General features: G+C 27.7%; 2 protein-coding genes across 6 annotated transcripts; one reads left to right on the top strand and one right to left on the bottom strand.

Annotated features, from left to right (window-relative positions):
- Positions 1 to 6397: 6397 nt before the first annotated feature.
- LOC107162157 (putative pyruvate dehydrogenase E1 component subunit alpha, mitochondrial) lies at positions 6398 to 19083 on the bottom strand. Of its 2 annotated transcripts, none has more exons than XM_089219010.1 (7): positions 18796 to 19083; positions 11311 to 11364; positions 9739 to 9912; positions 9425 to 9643; positions 8244 to 8492; positions 6860 to 7108; positions 6398 to 6780 (listed from the first exon to the last, which is right to left on the bottom strand). In XM_089219010.1, the coding sequence occupies exons 3-7, from the start codon at positions 9826 to 9828 to the stop codon at positions 6592 to 6594; spliced, it is 996 nt and encodes a 331-aa protein (XP_089075136.1). In that variant the 5' UTR covers positions 9829 to 9912; positions 11311 to 11364; positions 18796 to 19083; the 3' UTR covers positions 6398 to 6591. The 2 variants fall into 2 exon arrangements, with proteins under 2 accessions (XP_089075136.1, XP_015364421.1); XM_015508935.2 differs by lacking the exon at positions 18796 to 19083 and adding an exon at positions 13970 to 14170.
- LOC107162166 (protein FAM8A1-like) lies at positions 14261 to 17844 on the top strand. 4 transcript variants are annotated; one of them, XM_089219014.1, is made up of 5 exons: positions 14261 to 14517; positions 15128 to 15447; positions 15523 to 15637; positions 16523 to 16652; positions 16721 to 17844. In XM_089219014.1, exons 2-5 carry the CDS (start codon positions 15162 to 15164, stop codon positions 17060 to 17062), a joined length of 873 nt encoding a protein of 290 aa, XP_089075140.1. In that variant the 5' UTR covers positions 14261 to 14517; positions 15128 to 15161; the 3' UTR covers positions 17063 to 17844. The 4 variants fall into 4 exon arrangements, with proteins under 4 accessions (XP_089075140.1, XP_089075139.1, XP_089075138.1 ...); XM_089219013.1 differs by having other exon boundaries at positions 14261 to 14655; XM_089219012.1 differs by having other exon boundaries at positions 14261 to 14655; positions 15119 to 15447.
- Positions 19084 to 19979: the final 896 nt, after the last annotated feature.

The raw sequence follows: 19979 nt of genomic DNA, 5'->3' as shown, positions 1-19979 counted from the left end.
AAATGATTCAACTATAGCGTCTAGCACTCTAGCTGTATACAAATAGGTAATTGTCAATTTACTATTATTATTATATGGACATATAGTTAGGTATGACTCATGATATCAATCTAAACACAATGAAATACTTTGACTTTAAAATGCACAATGGTCTATAGGTGGTGACATTGAGTCGTACAGAGGGACAGGGACGCACTCGCTTATATATTATATTTTTTTATTATCATAATACAAATTAAAAACACATAGACAGTTGTAGGTATATAAGCAATATGGAAAGTAGATTGTCATTGTGTTATACGCTGTAGATACAATTTATGAAGTTCATAATATCTATTTAAAAAAATAATTTTAACTATCATGAATTTATTTAAATTTTTAACATTATCTATATTGACTATATACGGATATTTACGTTCTATGTGACTGTGGTATATATGAACCCAAATAAAATACATATTATTTCTGATCTATGTTATAAACATTTTTCACAAATTATGATGGAATTTAATTTATAGTTAAACCAAATTTAAATTTAAAAAATACACTCAACGCTCAAATGCCAGCCTTTTTATGTTCAACGCTGGAATTCACAACTTCTTGCTAATAATACTTCCACAAAATTATGTAGCTATAATTTATAACACCATCATCATTGTTGTCATTATTGTTTCTTCAATGATTTAGAAGTATAGACTACGGTAACGGTTCAATCCAATAATTTAAACACGGAGATAGGAAATATTTTCATATACGAAAGTAAACATAATACTATACTACTGTTATTATTACTAAAACAATAAAAATACAACAATATACATAGGAGTTATAACTAATATGTCGTCATTGGCCAGCTCCGACATTTGATACGGGAGTGGTTAGGAAAATATTTGCAATGACAAAGAATGATAAAAATAAAATGGAACATAATTTTTCATTATAACGGAAAATAAAAACAGGAACTGCAGTAGTGTACAGCTCGGCTCAGATAACAAACCGGTGAGTGCATATTTCATATAGGTAATCTGTCAATCTCATATTCTCATTCATCTTTGGTCAACACACTAGATAGCAGAACCACGCCAGTCAGCTAGAAAAGTATTACTTACTACGAACTCAATAAAATATTAAAACGATCTGACTCCAAATCAACTCATAACATTCATTAAAATAATAGACTGTCGCAAAGTAAAAATAAACCGGCTGTTTTATATTTTTATCATATTTCATAGTATAGCAATAACAAAAGAATAATAAACAATGAAAAAGATACTTTTCTCCTTAGTTACATCCTTACGGCTTACATCACTTCACCGAAAAACAGTAAATGAAAAATATAAATAATGTTTCTCGTTAAGTCGCTTAGCTTGTCAGATTTATCTAAAAAAGTAAAAAAAAAAACAAACACTCGATATTTATGTTATATTGTAGTACTACTAGTACTTAATAGCAATTAAAATTTTTTTCTTTTATTATACAGGCAGGAACATAATATTATATTAAACAATATAATATTAATGATTATCTTACAATAAGCGCGATCATAAATCCAATGTAATCCTTATAATAAATGAATAACTAATATCAAACAAAAAAAAATTCACCGTTTTAACAGCCAATTTATCCCACACATAAACTATAAGCTCTTACACATTTTGTAAAAAAAAATTACTTATACAAATTGTGAGTTTCATATTAAAAAATCAATAAAAGATCTAGTCCTGCAACGTTTGCTACTATTATCATGAATAGGAATGGAGCATTGATCTCCCCCTCCCAAAAAAGTCCATCAAATTAATTCCTTATCAAGTACTAGTAATTATAGTTTTTTCCTGAAATTTTAATATTGAACTCAATAAATATTATTAATACAAAAAAAAAATTATTTAAAATGTTGTCTTTGTGGAACTACTTAGCTATAGGCATAAAATCTTTGTGATTATAATACGGACTTAAGACAAGGATAACGGTTGGGTTTCTCGTAGAAAATGTAGTGGAAGAATAGAATTTAAGAGTCCGGTGTAATAACCAGGTAGTTTTACTTTTTTCGAAATTCGAGTTTTATCATATTCTGATAGTGAGGAATTTTGTCTACAATCCACATTGAGGTGTAATAACGATATATATCCGACTGATAGATAAGCTAATATCATACAAAAAAGAGATATCTGTTTAAAATTTTTTTGGGCAAAAACTGTATATGTATATCTCTGAAGATTTATGGTTTTTAATTTGAATGATATAAGAGATATATATAAAAAAAAAAAGAAAACATAGATTTTGATTTTGTTACTAAAAACATATCTCCAATAAATAAAATTGTACTTACTTAAATGAATGAATAAAAAAGTAATAAGATTTCATTTCGTGTTTTTCCTTAAAGTTTCAGCAAATTCTGCCCAAAAACGGCTACTTGCTAATATTTAGTAGACAAGTCAGAGTATAAATGTATAATAAATTATTAACATACTGGCAATTATTTTATATTTTTATTTGATTTTCAAACTTATTTTAGCAAACATTCAGATGATATACACGGATGGTTATTGTAAACTTTATATATATATTTATTTATTCAATAATAATAACTTTTTGACATAACTTGTGTTAATTTTAAATAATAAAGGTAATAAATTATAAGTACAATCAAATACATACAATAATTAAATAGGGGGAAAAATAAAAAGTTTTTTAATTAAAAAAACAGGTACCTATAAGTATAAGTCACTCTGATGTATAGTATATAGTTTACACGTGGGTTACTATAATGGATGGAATTAAATTTGAATTTAATGATATAATATTATTGTATACGAAAAACGATTCTGAACGGAGACGGTTTGTCTGTCTATGATATTTTATAGTTTTCTACTATATTAATTTTATTGCTATTATTTCAAAAAAAAAATGTAGGTATCTGACTCACTTAGTCATTCATAGTAGGTATATACATTTATTATAAAGTATTAATATAAGTCGTTAATGACATAAGCTATGTTACAATTAGAATATAAATTATAAAGTAGGTATATACTTTAGAAATTTTAAGTACCCACGAATAATATTTTTAAATTACAAATTCAATAATATAACTAAAATTGCTATTCTTGGTTATTTAATATGTAATTTTATACAAATTTGAACTGAAAATTACTATTAAAAAAAACTGTATTCGTATAATTTTTAGATTTTTTTCCCCTCAAAATTAACTTCTTATAAGTATGGAATCTTGTATTACATTTTCAAGTTTTTTACCCTACGAATGAAATTGTATTGACATTTATAGAATAAAAAACTATAAAAATGAAAAATTTTAAATATCTATAAATTACTTAAAAATGGTTGAAATATTTTGAAAATTTTATCAAGTTTAGGAATTGATAAAACGAACATTTGGTAGGTAGCGAACATATTTCAAGTTTTTACAGTTATTCGTTTTTGAATTACAACAAAATATCGGAGATATTAAAATAACAAGAGAGATTGAGTGAATATCCAATATGTTATAATTAAAATGCTCATAAAAATTTAATTTGACTTTCCCATACACTTTTGTTATTTGATAAAAGTAAACAAAGTCATTTAGGATCTTGTAACGAATTTTCAAATATTAGGTTTAAAAAGATAAATTTTTATGAACTCAAAATAAATTCCAAATTTTCGTGATTTTTAAGTATTTTGTCAAAATTTGACCATGTATAGAAAATGCCAGTATAAAGTTCAGTAAAAATTTCATGTGTCAACGGTAATTTGTTTTAGAGTTACACGCCAATATCAAAATTCTATTTTTTCAAAAATTGATTTTACGTAAAAATTCAAGTTTTTCATTAATTTTTTTTTGTTTTCCCGGTACTTTTGAAAACTACTTGGAAATTCAAAATTTTACCTCCCCAACGGTGCGTTGTTGGTGCAACTAAATTCACTTTCCAACAGGAAAATCTACTGAAGTTAAAAATCATATGTGTACGCAGAAACAAAAAAATCTAAAAATAGGGTTCACATTGGCGTTTTCCATCAACCTTTTCACTGGTTCATTAGCTAAAAATTTTTTGGTGGCATGAGGAACATCTAAAGGAGTGGTATAATGTGGAATTGTTAAAATTAGGTTGTGAAAGATGGCATGAAGGATTCAAGAGCTGCAGCTTAACAGTTATATTTTACTATTTTTTTTATTAACATATTTTTAAACTAGCAACAACTATTGTCAAAAAATTATCCTTTTTCAGGCCAACCAATTTAAGATGTGAGCCAAACAGCCAAACTACAATAATATTGAATTTTGAAATACCTACGCAAGTTTAACCTTGCTAAACACTAGGAATAATCATGCTTTGAAGATAGGTAAGTATTATATATTCTTTAAATTGTATCTAATAGCTAGTTAAAAATAAAAATAGAGATATGAAGTTATAATCAAAAGAATTGGGCACACATGGCTTACCCATAGCTCCCTAATGCGAAGACTCTATATCCATTGCTTAACCCGTGAGAAAGGTCTAATCAGTAATCGTCAAACATAATATCCTCCTACTCTGCCGTAACTATGCCGATACCAGAACATCTCGGATCACCTATAATCTATATGAAGCACTAGGACCCAGTCTTGAAAATTGCAGCAATATCATAACGTTTTTACAAAGTACTAAACTTTATAAGTTATAAATTTGCTATAATGGAATCATATATTATTATATATTTAAATAAATTTAGAATAATAGATAAATCTAAGTATATTGGTATACAGGGGGTGTGGGGGGCGGAGCCCCCCACGTATTAAATATTTCTCAATTTAGGTGTATACCCAAAACAATATTTACGACTACACCACTGTTTATAACCTTATACGTATATAATTATATTGTCTTTTTTTCGTTTTCTAACCTTCTATATTCCTTGTATAACACTCTAAAACTTATCATAATGTAATCATTTAAATTATATATAGTTTAATTATGTTTATCTAAAATGAAAGCCGATAACCTTAGTTGTTGAGGCTTTAAATAAAAAAAAAATGTTTAAAATAGGAATGCCAGAATGAGCATGTTCTTAAAAAAATATTCATACCGATTCTGGGTGGATTCAAAAACTTAATAATTTAGTTGTCGGCATTAGTTTTATTAAATTGTGTAAAAAGTTTATTAAAATAAACAAAAAACATTAGTACATATTATATTATGACATATTTATACTTAATAGTTGATACAGTGGCGTTCTCAGGTTTTTTTAAAAGGGGGTATGAATTTTTACTATTTTCAGACTACGTTTTATAAAGTGGTAAATATACCTATAATACTATCTGAGTATTTGACTATCATTGTTTTATCACATACTAAGTATGACAAAAATAAACAAAAGGGATATGACATATTGACACCCTCAGCTCTCCCTTGAGCACACCCCTGTATAGCTGATACTATAATAATCTATCAAGTCAATAGTTAAAATTTTTGTGTGAATAAGTGAATAATTTAATGTAGCAACATTTAATTATTTATTATAAATAATTAAATTGGAATCAATAATCTTCAGCTTCGTCTGTTTTTTATATTTTTTAGGAACTAATTGAACGTAGGTATACCTTTAAACGAAAATAGACCTAACTTAATAAATAGATTAACAAAAGTACATGTTCTTGTTTTCTTGCCTTTAATATATTTTTAAATCAAAATAATATTCAACTATGTAATTTGAATTGATGGAAAACTGAACAAAACAAATACCAATCAACAAATATCAATAATCTTGTAATATCTTATCTAAAAAAAATACTCTGTTCAATTATTATCATTATTCATATTATTCATAACATAATAATATTTTGAGATATTTGAATCAACATTACATCAGCCTCACACAGTCACTTTAATTAAAAAACATAATTTAGAATTAATAGTACTTATACAACCATATTAGATACAGATGTCAGATGGTACTCATATTTTTATAAAACCTTTAAATATTTAATATGACTTAATAATAATAGTTTAATATACTAGATAAACCTAAAAGAAGCAGTAAAAGTGTGTGCATAATGTATAACAGCAATGCACAATAGTATTTACTCAACAGATTTGGACCACATTAATTTTCTTCAAACATAAAATACTGACTAACGTAGGTACTATTTTTATATTTTTATATGGTTTTAAATACTATAGATAGATACTAGTATAATACTATTTAGTTTTCATGATTTGATTAATTTATAATTATTAGTTACCTATTGGCTATTACTTATTACTTGCTTTGCATAATACTAACACCAATTTCATTATATGAGTTAATATAAAATGGTTATATAGTATAAATAATAATGAGTTTGTTTTTTTATTGAACATTTTTTAGTTAACTGGGACAAACAATACCACAATGGTATTAGAAAGAAAAAAAGGTGAACTTAAAAATAAATAACATTTTATGAAAAATATTTTATATGAGTCAACAAGTTAACAAGTAACAATGATAACAAACATATTTAAATTCAAAAAACAAATACCCTATTGAGTATGGCTCCACTCCATCATATCACAAATCACAATGACAAAATAAAAAATGTACAACATTTACAAATTGCATTTACCCTGACATAATTTACACAATATTATTGGATAGTCCAATTCTAACATGTTTTATTTTTTGCCAGGGTACTACCCCGCGATGTTCGTTTTCAAGTGGTTTGGAATATACATCACTGGCCAACTCATCCAGTGTAATTTCTTCATCTTCCTTTGATTTTATAACCGCTTGATCAATTTCTATTTTTATTTCACTATCGATTTTCTAAATAAAACATACGAATTTACAATGCAATACACTAAATACTAACACGTGTATAATATATTAAGAATAAAATCATTACTTTGAGATCGTCAATGGTTGCTAGGTTAGCAGAGAGAATTTTTTCTTTAAACGATGTAATTGGGTCTCTCGTCATCCTTACAGCTTGAATTTCAGCTCGAGTTCTATATGATGTGCCAGGATCCGACATTGAATGACCGGAATATCTATAAGTAACTGTTTCTAAAAGTATAGGACCATTCCCATTAATACAGTGATCCACCGCGAACTTTGATGCTTCCCTGACAGCCAATACATCCATGCCATCTACCTAAATTTAATTTTAATAAAAAAAATTCACAGAATATATTATAGGTAGTGATTCGCTTTTTGTTACATAAAATAAATTTGTTTTTGGCCTTTTTCACGATTTTAAAACAAATATGTAAATGCTAGAGTTCTACTGCCTTTGAAATTACCAATTAGATAAAGGTACCTATGTATTTTATACATAGAATATTACTAATAGTCAATACTAAATGATGTTAGCGAGGGTATATGCATAATTAAAAAAAAAACGAACATCCTAACAATCTAACTTGCTATAATAGGTATTGCATTCAGTTTATTTTTTGAGAAACAAAATGAAGTTCTTCTATAATATGTTGGGCATTTAAATAAAATATAGGAAAACTTAAAGAGATTATCTTACAAAATTTTCATTAATTTTTAAGGGATCAGTAGAAACGAAAAATAGGTTCATGAAATATATTTTTCTTAGTCTTATATTAAAAGTCATAAACAGAACTCATAAGTCTTTAAACAATTAAAAACCATGAAAGTACCTCTGTATGTAAGGTTGTAAAGTAACCACTATAATAACGAGTCGCTACCTGTTTTAAAAATGTTCTTACCAGCTAAACGAGTAGTTAAACCAAGCTTCTATTAGATTAATTAGAATCTAAGAATCTAACGATGTTTTATTAATTTCAACTTTCAAGTATTGATTGGTAGCACAAACTACATATACCAATGGTCCACCAACTTAAGTATCAGTATTTTAAATTATATATTATTGTCAAATTTCTAAGATAATACAGACAGAAATTATTAGGACGTGATACCTATTTAAAAATCATGGACTTAGGATTGCAGGAAGTCTCAATATTGTGTTCACAGTACATATTGCTTATTTTCTCACGTTATTAAATAACGAAGAAACTGAAATTATGGTATAGAATGTATAGATATAGACCGTATATTGGACATTTATAGATGGGAAATATAGAATGAATTATCGAAGTTCACCTATTTGATATTTCTTTTGAATATAGGTATAACTACGGGAATTAGAAAATAATTATTCGAATTTGTAATTGATTATTATCCAGCATCTGAGAAAAAATATTTAAACCTAATCTCTAAATTTCAACGATCACTGGGGTCGGGTGCCACACTATTTTTACCCAAATTCCGGGTATGTAATCGCCCCTGGTGTAGTAAGAGGTATTTGACGCTGACCGCTCTGAACTCGTTCCCATTGCATACCCGTTGTTCTCACAGACAAATACGCAGGGCAAGTTCCATAGTTTAGCCATATTGTATGCTTCAAACACTTGACCTTGATTTGAAGCGCCATCTCCGTACAAAGCAAAGCATACTCCTCCAGTGCCTAAGTATTTTGCAGCCAATGCGACGCCTGCTCCTAAAGGAACCTAAACAACAATTAAGTGATCAAAACAATAAATTTTATTTTTTTACCTTTTTGAGATAATAGTTAATGGTTTGCTGTACCTGTACGTATAATGGTTTACAGTATTATGGTAGCCATAAACATAACTATGAAATCTATTGTCTATACCAAACGTGTAGCTAAACTATTTACTCCAGCTTAAGTCAAAAGGGTCGTATCTCTGTTTTTTTTTTTTTTTGTAAATTGGGATTTAAAAAAAATTTAAGGTCTGTGATAAATGTATACATTATGATATATATAAACTAAAGATTTAAGTATGTTTACAAACAGAGACGGCCACAGGGAGGGTACCTCAGGGACCGCAGCCACCCCTCCAAGCTCGTATTTATAAAAAAATGTATATTGTTAAAAAAAATAATTACAAACAAAAAAAGCATTTAAGATACTATATCGACTATTATACGACACACACAATTATGTAGATAGAGCCATATAGATGTATGACGGCATATACGATGTACCTGCTATCTATATTATGAAGAACTTATAAGGCTATAAATGAACTATATTGATATAAAATATATTATGGTATGATACTATGATATTATTATTTTATTATGTTCAAAATATGAATTACGTATCACACATTTGCGGACTACGGGAATACTAAAAATATATAGAATAAACACTAATAATAATTTTTTTTATAAAGTTTTTTGAAATTATAACTTGCCCCCCAAACCTAAATCAAGGCTCTGTAGCCACCCCTGTTTACGAAATAATTTAAGTTTGAACGTTCGAAGTATTTTGATATTATATAAAACAACATACGTATACCTAAGTAATAGTTTTTCGATATTTCAGGATTTAATTTTACAAGATAAATTCTTTACTTTACCATTTTATTATAATAAATAATAAATACGTCGTGATCATAAAAAAATAGTTACCAACCTGAGCACCGACGATGCCGTTTCCACCGTAAAAATTTTTACCATACATGTGCATAGAACCACCTTTACCACGAACTACCCCACTGATTCGGCCGGTGAGTTCACTCAGCACCTCCACAGGTTTTGCACCCATCAAGTATGTCCAGCCATGAACACGGTAAGCTGATATTATTGAGTCTTGTTCACGGAATGCTGATTTCATGCCCACCGCGCAAGCTTCCTATATATTATGTTTAATAACGAATTAAGGACGTTTCAGCGTTGCTATTTAAATCAATTTCCGTTGAACAATATATTTATATAAAATATATCAACCTGTCCAGAATATAAGTGACAGAATCCTCTGACGATTTTCTCCTTGTACAAGTTACCGGCTGCCGTCTCTATTCGTCTGATATACTGCATCTGCTTGTAGTAATTTATGGCATCTTCTTTGGTTACGGTTACCGTGGTACTGGGTCCGGATTCTAATTTGTGAAGTTTGAAAGCCTATACACCAAAAAGTGTTATTTTATACCTCTGCAGGTATCTCTCATTTTAATACTACAGTACTACACGTCTACAAGTCAATAAATTAATAAAATACCTCTATATTCGAGTGGGAATTACTAAAACCCATCTTGTGGTTTTGAAAAAAAAAGATATTCATGACAAGAATATAATATTACACATTACTTGAAAATTAGAATCATAATCCTAGACTTGCGGCGTAGTATTAAAAATTGTTTTTATTTTCAAATATCAATCTGCAAAGGTTTTCATAGGTAGCTACATAATTATTATTAGAAATAACATTATTAAAAATTTTTTATGCCAATATACACAAGATAATTCACCTAGGATTTTCACCCACAATTTTTTTTTTTTTTTTTTATACCTGATTAGCTTATTCAAATGCAAGGAGTGTCTTGTGGCGCAAAACACTCTTCTTTTAAAATGAGAACCCCCTTTTTAGACAATATTTAAAAAATGTTGATGTAATTAAATCGGAATTTTCACGACCAGTTGCTGAGTTAAATTAAGTACCTATAGATACTCTGGGAAAAGAAAATAAGGTAATTGGGTAGGTACTACTCTAGTGTCTATATGAGACGCTGTAACCATTGATTTTATTATAGGTACTATTTTAAGTTTAAAAATATTTTTTTTGTAAGTGGTTCGTGCTAACCTAATCTAGATTGCTTATGTATAAATATTATATATTTGTTATTTGTTATAAATTTATAATATATTAGTATATTTTATGTATCACAACAACATTTTCAATTAATGCTATTGGAAAATTAATTCAATCCATATCTACTGTGACACTAGAAAAACAAAATGTAATAACAGTAATATCATAAAATATACTTAGTTACTTAGTAACGAATACATATCCAATGCCCATACAGGCTGACAGATTATATTCGCTCAAAATCTTTATTCATATGCAATTATTTTATATCATTAAATTCAAATTTTATACATCTATAACAGTGACCCACTCGACACCTACTATACAGCGGAGCGATACCCACTTGCTCGTTTTATTTGGAATTACAATAGGTGTAGTTGTGAATTATTGCTACTTATACTTAGTTATGAGTATTAAAGTTTACCAAAAAATAGTCTATCCAATATATATATCAAATAAATAATAATAGGTGCCTATAATAGGCTGTATATATCATACTGCTGTATCATTAATATGACTATGAAATTACATTTATGTTTGAAAATATGCTTATTGAAAAGTTAAATATATTGTCAATCACATCAGCATAATTTTGGTAAAATTACATAACGATATTCTTATACATATATTATTATACATTCTTTGATTCACTCAGAACCTAAAATGTATACAATTTTTACATTTCTAATTTTATTTTAAATGTTACAAACTTTTATATCAAATGTAGCTTCAGTTGCAAGGGTTCTCCATGTCGACGTTAACTTCTATAAAAACAAAATTAAATAAAGCAATTATTCATTAACACGTTTATATTTAACTGGATATATTTTATTCGATATTTGGATAAGTACCTCCACTTTTAAGGTCGGTATTTTATATTATTCAACATTATATAACACAATAATAATAATTTAGAATAACTTGATAATGACGTTTGAATAATTTAACTGCAGTTTACAATATTATTATTTATTATTTTAATAGCATGTACCAACTTATCAAAAACTCACATTATTCTAAATTTATTATTAATATTATTATTATTATTATTTTTTTTTTTATTATAAAGAACAAGGCCTCGACAACATATTAGGTCATTGGCCGCGAATGATGATTACACATTAATTAATACATATTATTATTTTTATTGACATGATAAGTTCTTGTTTAACAATGTATTATTGTAAAACACAACTAATCGAAAATATAAATTTCGGTTTGCTATATTGTTGTTGCCTAGTAATTATAGTATAGTACGGTAAGTATAGTATAAAACATAGTATTATATACACAATGTATAATAGTATATTACCATTGATTAAATATATTTAATCAATGATATTACTACTCAATATTACAAAGTTGCTCAGTTGTAGATATTTCAAATTTCGGTGCATTATTAATTCACAACTAGACTATTATAATTATCGGTCGGAAAGTACCTGACGCCAGTACTTACCATTTATAATACAAGTACAGTCTTGTTAAGAATACTTTTCAATTGTATTCAGAATACGTCAATAATAGCATTGTATTTTGTATTTCAAATACGTATTCAAATACTTCCATTTAAAAGTATTTGAATACAAATACAAATACTTCAAAAAATACTTTTTTAGTTTAATCAATTTTATATTGAAATATTTATTTTTCTTTAGTTTATTTACTTGCCCAATTATGGAGAGTTAGTTATTTATAAATCTCAGAAGTTAGAATCGTTATAAAATAATATTTCAAAATCTAAATCTAAAACAGTACCTACATTACGAAATATTGGAAAATAGAATTGGGATAGAACATTAGAATGAAAAAAAATATTTAGTATTCTAGAATATAAATATAAATAAAAAGTATTTTTTAAGTATTTTAAATACATTGGACGAAAAGTTTTTAAAAAGTATTTGAAATACAATAAAGGATTTGAATACATAACAAGACTGCACAGGTACAATATCATACTGCAAAGACTTGCCTGTTGACAAAATAATAAAATGTTTGGCTTCGCGCCCATATACTAAAATAAACGCTGCTCGCTACACCGGCATCCAACGTATATTGACCCTCAATAGGCGCGTTATGGTTACGTTCGAAATTGTATTAATTTAGTGGTTTATCATTCGAGGTGGTTAACCCATATATTTGCCAACTTGTTTACTAGTACATATTTATAACGCGTGTCAGTCTCACTAGTCGAGTAATAAATTATAGATATGTATTAGAGTTATTGGATAGCATGCCGCAGAGTCTAACGTGGATAGATTACACTATTAATAGATGTCATCCTCATCACTATGTTAAAAGTAAAATTTTTTTTTTAAATTCTCTTTCAGGAGTAAAATTAACCACACATTTCTGACAACCATCCCCTCAAAGCGACTATCACCTAATAAGCTCCGTGTTCTATGTTCCTATCCCATAGACTACAATTTAACTTTGCACGGGGCAGCATATGCAGCAAATGTTGCACCTATGACTTACGTGAACCTATATTTAATGGTTTATATGGCGTATAATTAAAAGAACCACTTATAAACGAAATTATACATACCAGAACTTAAGAGAAATCCCAAAAATGTTCCACCCCCCCCCCCTCAAAAAAAAAAAAATCATATAATTTTAATAAAGAAGTTCTCAATAGTTGATGATGGAAAATTTGATAGATTATAATGCTAATTTTAATTTTAGTTTATATATGAGATTTTGTTTTGAAAACTGGTTTTAAATTTAAAGTTATACAAATTAAAACATTCATATCAAAATATTTTTCATTATTTGTTATATAGTTGAATTGAAGAAGTTGCGTAAAAACATTATTATCCATTAAAGAATTTTGAAATACTTATTCATTTGGAAAGAGGTGCAGATGCAAGTAATCTGTAGTTCTATGTGGCCTATATAATTCTAGCCTCCTTCCCCTAAAAATAAAGATGATATAACTGTACTACAGCTCCATTTTTAATAAACATTTTTTATTCAATTCCTTCACACGTCCGTAAATGCGATACGCTGTAAGCGAACTAATCACTAGGTATAGGTATATATAAAATATGATGTAACAATAAGGGTAAAAAGGGGTTGGCCTAAAACGATCGAAAATCGAAGTGACACCCTTGCAGAGTGTTACGTACACGGTTTCCTGACCTATATCTATTTATAAGTATAACTATTTTACTATAATATAATATAACTATACATAATATAAAATAATATAACTATTTTACTGTAATCCTTACGCACTTCATATCATATGAATAAATTCATTTATTTCGAAATTGTATGCAAACCATCAAACAATGATGCGATATCATTATGAGTTCTATTAAAATTAATTTTTAACCACATTTGGAACGATATTGTGTTATAGTTTACCTGCAGGGTGTTGCGGACAGCGGACACCTTCTTAGTAGTGAGGGTTATCATTTTGTGTGCGGCACTGATGGATTGATATGAAAGTCAGAAAGTTGTATAGCTTCAATAGAAAGCGTGAACCTAACCGGCTTGCGAGGTGGTGGTGGAATGATGCGCGACCAAGGCGTTACGCGCACTTATGCAACAACGCTCGCGCGACACACAACTTTGCTCGCTATTATTATTATTATTATTGCTGTTACGTATTTCTGTTGTGGCGTTTTATACACTCAAAGCACCCGTTTTTCGAATCGATGTTAAGGCAGGTCTAAACGACGGCTGTAGTGTCGTCAGATGGCGCTACAGGTCGTTGATAACCTTTTCAGAAAATATTACACAATTTATAATATTTTTTGTTAGAGGTATCTAGTGCTTAATATTATAATATTTTGGTATCTATCAACGGGGCTACGTCGTCCCAAGACGAGCCGATAAAAATTTACCTACACAACACTGTTCAGACCATGATGAAATAGATCTATTTAGTCATGGTTCAGACTACAATATAGGTATCTAATCTTTTAAGTTTTAAGAATACACTAATACAAAGAGTATTTAGGATACTTAAAGATCCAAGCGTCAAGAAAAATTTGCAAGCCACTCAAAGCTCATCTACAAAATTTAAAATTTTTTGAAAATTAATGTAGGTAGGTACCTAATTCAATATTCTTCATAATATAATATCGTTAAAATATATGATTGATATCTTGACATACATGTTTATTCTTTATGCTTATCTTTATATTTTGAAAAATTTTCGAAAACATTTATTATTTTTACTACAGACTTCTATGTTAGTATAGACGACTGATTTTTACATATTATATATATCTTCTTATCATCAATTTGTTATCAAAACATGTTATAATAACAAAAAAGTTAATGAAAATACTATAAAAGTATAAAAATAAAATATTAAACAAATATTAAATACCTATTACCAAAAATATTTTTTAATTAAATTAAACTGAATACTGAATACTAACTTCTGTAAAGATAGTTCTGAATATTATATTGGTAAATAATTACAAAATTTACATGTAAAAATTATTTTTATGCTTATTGTTATTATAAGTATTTAAGCTTTATTAGTAATTATTAAAGTATCAGAGTTATTAGATTGAATATTAGAGCTTACATATTCTAAAGAATCATGGCAAGTTCAGCAAATAAATCAGCGCCGAAAAATAAAATATTGAAAACATCAAAAGATACTAACAACTCCAAGTTGACAAGTAAAGAAATCAGAGAAGAATACTTTAACCAATTACGTTCATGGTTGAATACAGTAAACAGTTATCAGTGCTACTACAATAAATTGCAGCGAGAGTTTTTTCAAAACAACTACCAGCAAGTTTTGAAAAATCCTAAAGAAGTTCCTAAACCTGTTAATAATGTTGTACGTGAAACACCAACTGTTGAACGTAATCAATTTGTGGGTGTGTTTTATTCTTATACTACCTATACCTATATTAGATGATACATTTTTTCATTCTTTAATGTCATTTATTTAGGAATAAGATGCCAGGTACCGTCTTTATGGAAACGTTTTGGAGCTGAAATCATTGATTTTTTGCTGATAAGCTTTGTAAAATTCATGATTATTTACTTAAATTCAAATTTTTACATGTGAGTATATTTTTAAATTTTACTATTTAAAACAATGAAATCCAATTTTTATATTTTATGGAGTTAGTAACTTTATATTTTTTCAAAATAAATCCTAAATTCTTTGTTTATATAATAACATTGTCTATAATACACTCATAGTGTTTAAAATCTTTGTCCAAAAAAATAATATCTATCTTATTTTAGTTTATTGTAGTGAAAATAAATTATTATTAATATAAAATAAATATTCTGAAATCAAATTAGAAAAAAACTAGACAGGGAACAGACACTGTGTCACTTATATAACTGCTCTCCTTGGTACTAGTAGCACTGCCTACATAAAACTTATATGAATAATGAATTTATAGACTAAGTTATTAATTTTCGTTTAACAGTTTAAATATTTTTATTAATATAATCTGTACTAGTAGGGTCTTCTGATGTTAAATTTGTAAACAATAATATTAATTTCGCCGTCACTAAAAACCTTACATACTGACATTTCTTAAAAATTATTTGTTGGTTGTTGGTATGCCTAAATAAATAATACAAAATTACTTTAAATTAGTTTGTCTGTATTTTATTTGTGTATACTGAATGCTGAATACTATTTAGAATTTTATATTTTATAATAACATAATAATGAAATGTAAATTTAAAACTAAATATTATACTATATTATTTTAAAATAAAATGTTGACTGTAGGAAAATTATCTGCTATTATGGTAGAGTACATACTATATAGTGAAATACCTAATTTTTCATAAATGAATAAATAAATACAATTTTCAAAGTTGCCTTAACTGAAATTCTTATACAATTACATGTCATAAATTTTGCCCTCATACTGAAGCTGAAATGTCCATGATTTACATTAAATAATTTATTTTTTTTTTTTTTAGAGATTTTACTAAATATAACAACATTTTTACACTAAATGATTATAATGTTGATTACACTAAAGCAATAGAAATTACATCAGATTTATTTTTTATAGAACTTATGCACCGAATGATAGTTTGTGCATATGAGGTAATATTGAAATTAAAATAAACTTAATTTTTTTAACCTTTAACTAATACATTTTATGATATTTTTAGACATGTTTTCTACAAGGTAGAACAGTTTTTCAAGGAGGAGCAACAGTTGGAAAAACTCTGTTAGCTCTTACAGTTGTTCGAGCTGATAAACTATTTAATATAAGAGGTCAACAATCTGATGTTGTTGCTTTAATTCCTGGTGGTGATATTGGTTGGGAACGAGCAGCACGTCGTTCAATCACAAAAAACTTAGTTTTTGCATTCTTGTTTCCACTACCTTTTATCACAGCAGCAGCTAATCAAAATAGATGTGCATATGATGTTTTGTGTGGAACAATGGTTGTAGAAGTTATACAACCCCTTAAGTGTGACCAATCTGAACTTATTCCTATTGAGTCATAAGATTGTTATTTAATTATTATTTGTATAAAATGAATTAATCATAACTAGGGCTCAGAAGTTGATGACCTTAAAAACAATAAAAATGACCTAAAAAAAATGCAAATATAATGACATAAAAATGGAAAAAATTACAAATATTAGTTTTAAATTAATAAAAATACATTTTTTAAAATTTTTTTTCTCTATTTTACCCTATAATTCTATATAAATTTATCAAAGCTTCGAATTACTTAAAATATGATATAAAAATGACAAAAATGAAACTATGACTAGTCTAATAAAATGACTAATCTTAGTTGGTGGTAATTTCCATGTTTTAAGTTATTGGCATAATGGTCGTCAAGAAGCGATAAGAACTGAATTAGTGTGAAATCAATAAAAATCACCTGAAAATGTCAAAAAATGACTTAAAAAATAAAAACACCAAATGCAAATAAAAATTAGTTATTTAGATCCATAATGCTAATGAAACAGATTTGTGGCCAGGAGAGCATTGTCTAAATTTTAGACTCTAAAAGGTTCCAAAAAAAAAAATGCAATATGCATCAACTTCCGAGCCCTAATCATAACTATCAATATGTATCACTTTGAGTGATATTTTATTATAAAAATATGTACAATAAAAATTCTTCCATATGAATTTATTAGAACTTGATAAAATATATAATTTTTTGAATTTTGAATGTTCTGTAGTTTTAAACTAAGTTTATTTATTAACTTAAGTTATTAATTTTTGTTTTGTTTGCTTAAAAATGTTAAGTAATAAAATTTAATTGTATTAAGCTTGGAGCATGACTGTACAAGTCGTTTTTTTCAACTTGTTAGTTGTTGCTTTGTGTTTTTTAATTATTTCTCTACACTTTTAATTGAAAAGCGGCTGGAAGTAATATGTTTCATACATAGTGAGTAGTGACCTAATAGATGACTATTAGATTAAATAACAAGAGAAATAGTTTGAATTTTAAAATTGAATTGCTTAAAATTACAACAGTGTTGATTGACAATTCCATAGTTCTCAATCTTAAAAATAAATAATAAAAATATAATAATTTATGTTTCTTATTTCATCAATTACATTTTACAATTAATAATAAATCTTATAACCTATAGTTGTACAATCAAAGTCTATAACTGTAATGTATTTGTAAATCTTGTAACACTAAAACTAAACATTACCAAGTTAAACATTAAATTAAGTTGCATTACAAGAAACTAATAATTTGTTTACCATATTCATTAAAAATAATCCCCTAAAACTTGGACATTAGCTAGTTAGCTACTAATAACTTTTTTTTTTACTCATAATAATTTAATGTTAATGATAATTATGATAATTTTATAGATGATCTAAATTAATTAATTTAATGCATTTTATTATTTTACTCTATTTTTGTTTTAAAACTCACTTAATGTAGACAATATTAGATATTAGGTGTTGATATTTGTTTTTTTTTTCATTTTAAAAATTCCTAATTATATAATATGAATTATAAGAACTATACATTTTAAGGCTTTAGCTGACAATAACTTTTATATGAACTATAGTTAGGTACTTAGCTGTTTTAAATCCTTGATGTATAACAATTTATGTCAGAATAGAAGCAAGAGGTTTGCAGTTAGCTTTCCAAATTCCACTTGGAAATTAAAAGTAAATAAACTGTCCATGGGCCAGTTATTATAGGTAGATTAGGTTAGGTATTAATACTATACTTAGGTCTTAAAGAAATACTTACTAGGAATAAACAAGTCTGATGTTATATTATTACAATACCACGTCATCTTTATATATTATTAAAACGTGAGGCGATTTCTTAAGACGGTATGTCTGAAGTTCTGCTAGGCCGGTTTTCGTGATTTCTTTTTCTAACGCAAGTACTCGGTGTGCAGATGAGCCATCGAAAGAGAAAAGTCCAACAAATCAATTGTTCAATTGGTTATTATAAATATAAAATTTGCCGTATCGTCACATAGCGATGCGCGTTGCTTAATCGCTTGCCGTGCCGTGCACACTGCACACACACACACCCATCTTTACAACCCCCACTACTCAAATGTCTGCTGCAATAATGCTGTGTCGTCGTCGGCAGCGGCGACGTGCCACTTGGCGTGTTCCTGTCCGACGTTTACATTTACATAATGCATTGTGGCGTTGTTCGATAACTACAGTGAAATAATTGTTGGCATAAATCTAGTTTAGGGCCCGCGCGATTTTTTTAATTTTTTGGAAACCTGTGTATTTCAACGAGACTAGAACGAAAGTGTATAATTTAATTGGCGGAAACGAATTGTATAGCCTTCCGAAATTGGCGATTTCACGTTTATATGCTTGCGCGGAATAGGTACTACTTTAATGACGCGCGGAGCATCGGTGTGAGGAATAAGATGTAGGCCCAATGATAAGACTACACGCATATTATTATAGCATAATATACAATAAAATATACTTATGTTATACTTACAGCCATCTAGTCTGTCGGGTCGATGCAGGATGGCGAAGGGAGCCACTAAACTTGTGTACTAACTTGAGTTTACGTCTTAGGTTATCCGTCTACCCGAAGGGTTGGAATGGTCTCCCCCCGTGACCCCAAAGGGGTAGTTTTTGAATATATAAATATTTAACATTATTTTTTTGTTTAATATATCAAGTGAAATTGTTTTTACCTTGTGATTGTGACCTATTCCAAAAAAACTATTAATTTCCAATAATTTATTTTCACACCATCGTTTTTAAAACTTTGATTTACATAGTATTAAAAAAAAAACAATAGAAAAATTCGTTATAAGCGCGGTAAAATAGAGCGTTGTACGGATGCGTAAAACACAGAAAATTATTAACTTCATAAGGCCATAAGCCCATAACAGAAGAACTTATGGTTTCCGCCAATTAATTTTTACACCAATACACCATCGTTAGGTT

The sequence above is a fragment of the Diuraphis noxia genome, unplaced genomic scaffold (assembly GCF_037042655.1).
Source record: "Diuraphis noxia isolate RWA-SAM2 unplaced genomic scaffold, SU_Dnox_SAM2 contig0002, whole genome shotgun sequence".
NCBI lineage: Eukaryota > Metazoa > Arthropoda > Insecta > Hemiptera > Aphididae > Diuraphis > Diuraphis noxia.
This window is presented reverse-complemented; position numbering and strand designations above follow the sequence as displayed.

What these genes read in the sequence shown, in the direction of transcription:
- LOC107162157 (XM_015508935.2), bottom strand. Translation starts at nt 14,020, where the DNA reads ATGATAACCCTCACTACTAAGAAGGTGTCCGCTGTCCGCAACACCCTG. An exon ending in ACGGCATCGTCGGTGCTCAG is followed by an intron (nt 8,493 to 9,424) that starts GTTGGTAACTAT and finishes ATTGTTGTTTAG; the next exon opens with GTTCCTTTAGGAGCAGGCGT. An exon ending in CAACCATTGACGATCTCAAA is followed by an intron (nt 6,781 to 6,859) that starts GTAATGATTTTA and finishes TGTTTTATTTAG; the next exon opens with AAAATCGATAGTGAAATAAA.
- LOC107162166 (XM_089219014.1), top strand. Translation starts at nt 15,162, where the DNA reads ATGGCAAGTTCAGCAAATAAATCAGCGCCGAAAAATAAAATATTGAAA. An exon ending in TGAACGTAATCAATTTGTGG is followed by an intron (nt 15,448 to 15,522) that starts GTGTGTTTTATT and finishes TCATTTATTTAG; the next exon opens with GAATAAGATGCCAGGTACCG. An exon ending in TTAAATTCAAATTTTTACAT is followed by an intron (nt 15,638 to 16,522) that starts GTGAGTATATTT and finishes TTTTTTTTTTAG; the next exon opens with AGATTTTACTAAATATAACA.